General features: G+C 36.0%; 1 protein-coding gene across 1 annotated transcript; it reads right to left on the reverse strand.

Moving 5' to 3' along the window:
- Nucleotides 1–886: 886 nt before the first annotated feature.
- LOC133033846 (uncharacterized) lies at nucleotides 887–1,981 on the reverse strand. Its single transcript, XM_061108856.1, has 3 exons — nucleotides 1,693–1,981; nucleotides 1,535–1,629; nucleotides 887–1,372 (listed from the first exon to the last, which is right to left on the reverse strand). The coding sequence occupies exons 1-3, from the start codon at nucleotides 1,979–1,981 to the stop codon at nucleotides 887–889; spliced, it is 870 nt and encodes a 289-aa protein (XP_060964839.1).
- Between the last annotated feature and the right edge of the window lie 469 nt (nucleotides 1,982–2,450).

Consider the following 2,450-nt stretch of genomic DNA (forward strand, 5'->3'; position numbering starts at 1 on the left):
TAGTGAAATGACATAGCTTGTGATAAGGTGACTCAAGATTGGTGAGCAAAATATAGTCACAATCTTAAGGGGGATATTAGATAACATTGTTCCACATGAATTAAATGTAAAAATATTGAGCCATATATAAGAACATTGGCTACTCCACTCATCACCAATTAGTTTTAAGATGGAACCCTATGATTCTTGTCATAGTATCACCGTATCAGAGCATAAATGCACTACAGCAAAAGGGACTTTTTATCCCAGTTTTTACACATGAAAAAAATAAAAAGTGGGATAAAAACTTTTAATCCCACTTTTACATTTGGAGCCTTAAAAAAATTTGGAACAAGGGCCTTGGTTGGCAAACGGATAAAAAACGATGTTGAAAAGGCTAATTTTATGCATTTTAACAATAGAGATGCATTCAAAAATCATGCTAGTAAATCTTGAATCAAACCCCATTCACAACATAATAGCCATAAAGAACGACCACTCAACTCGGTCGTATGCCTTACTCAATCAAGTTTAATGGCCATGTACTCACCTTTCTCCATTCGTTTCCTCTTCAAGTAATGCATAACTTCAAGCGAGACCAGAATATTATCAAAAATAAATCTCCCAGACACAAACGCACTTTGGGTCTCAGAGATTATTGAATCAAGAAAGTGTTTAAGCCGATTAGCAATCACATTTGTCACAATCTTATAGATGACATTACACAACACAATAGATTTTAAATCTCGCATAGATGGACTTTTTTTTTTTTTGGGTATAAGAACCAATTTTGTGTTATTAATGCCCAAAGGAAGAGACCCTTATTGAAGAATTTCTGAACATCAAGCACAATATCATGCCCAACAATGTCAGCAGCCTTATCAGGATGCATTTGGAACAACGCACTTCAAATTTCCTCAACACTAACATGCAAGAGAAGATCATTATTCTGTTCAGTAGTATCAGAACAACGAACTCCGTCAACCACATTTTCCAAATCCACATTAGAGGAAGAAAATAAATCATGAAAATAGTCAGCCATTACCTCTGATAAACCGCTATCCCAATCGACCAATTCACCATCATTATTGCAGAGGTTTGTAATATAATTGTTTCGTCTCATGGCACTTGCCGATGCATGAAAATATTTGATATTTTGATCTCCTTCTTTAAGCCACAGTTGTTTTGATCTTTGACGCCAGTAAGACTCCTTCATCCCAAGAAACTTAATCAACTGATCATTAGCTTCTTTAAATAATTGGCACGAAACAACATCTCTCTTATTTTTCAGCTTTTTGATTTCCTTCTTGCACACAACAATTTGGTTCTTAAGATTACCCAAAATATCATAACCCCAAATTGCCAGATTCTCACCACAAAATAATAGTTTCTCCTTCAAATTCAGCCCCCCTTAAAACTCCCAGTAATCCTGAATAATTTGGAGGCACATTGAGTCCTTAAACCAAACATTTTCAAATCTAAACTTGCGCTTAGAAAATGAAGGAACATCAGGATTAAGAACCAAGAAAATGGGACAATGATTAGAAAAGCTCACCTCAAGATTATAGAGTTTAGCCATAGAGAAGCACGATAACCACTCTTGGTTGACCAATGCACGATAAAGGCGCACTTCCACCCAATTGTCAGTCCCTGTTACTCACTCCCATGTGAATGGATAGCTCTCCAGGCATAAATCCTGTTGTCTTCTATTACAAAGAGCATCATTAGAAACTTGAATAAGAGCTGCATGATAAGGACGCCCACCTTTTTTATCATTTACCCTACAGACATTATTCACATCGCCCATAACACACCAAGGGCCCTTGACAAAGGCAGCCAAATCACGAATCAACGACCATATTTTATGTCTTAGATTACGGTTTGGTTCTCTATATAAACCAGTAAAAAGCCAAACACCACTCCTTTCCATTTTAACAGTAACATTAATATGGTTGTTTGAGAAACCAGCATGAGTAGCCACCTCATTCTCCTTCCATAACATAGCTATCCGTCCCTCCCTTGCGATTCCATAACAAAGCAACCCTCAAAATGACACTGTCTTGTTAGCCACTCAACTCTATCATGCCACGCCAACAGTAATTTGAATAGGTGAAAAAGAGAAAATGATATGCCACGCCAACAATAATTTGAAGATTTGATTGGATGTACTCTAAAAATACATGTTATTATAATATAAAGCATACATAATTTTTTTAGCAATGAATAACTTCATTGAAAAAAAAAAAATTATAATGTCATACAAACTTTAAGTCTTAAGAAACTCCAATAAAAGAAGGAATCTCATCAAACCATACTAGTTCTCTATCCACCCGAAAAGCATACCGAGCTAATCCATGTGCATCCCCATTGGCTGTTCGACGAACATGGATTAGGGATACTTCAAGAAATTGGACATTAAACTAGCTAAATTCTCTAAAAAGGAACCAAGTTCATTGAGAAAAGAAGTGCGT

Source organism: Cannabis sativa, chromosome 1 (assembly GCF_029168945.1).
Source record: "Cannabis sativa cultivar Pink pepper isolate KNU-18-1 chromosome 1, ASM2916894v1, whole genome shotgun sequence".
NCBI lineage: Eukaryota > Viridiplantae > Streptophyta > Magnoliopsida > Rosales > Cannabaceae > Cannabis > Cannabis sativa.

Coding starts and splice junctions, on each gene's coding strand:
- LOC133033846 (XM_061108856.1), bottom strand. CDS start 1,981: ATGTTATGGAAGGAGAATGAGGTGGCTACTCATGCTGGTTTCTCAAAC. Junction 1,630..1,692: donor AGTTTCTAATGATGCTCTTT/GTAATAGAAGAC, acceptor AGTGAGTAACAG/GGACTGACAATTGGGTGGAA. Junction 1,373..1,534: donor CTAAACTCTATAATCTTGAG/GTGAGCTTTTCT, acceptor CTGAATTTGAAG/GAGAAACTATTATTTTGTGG.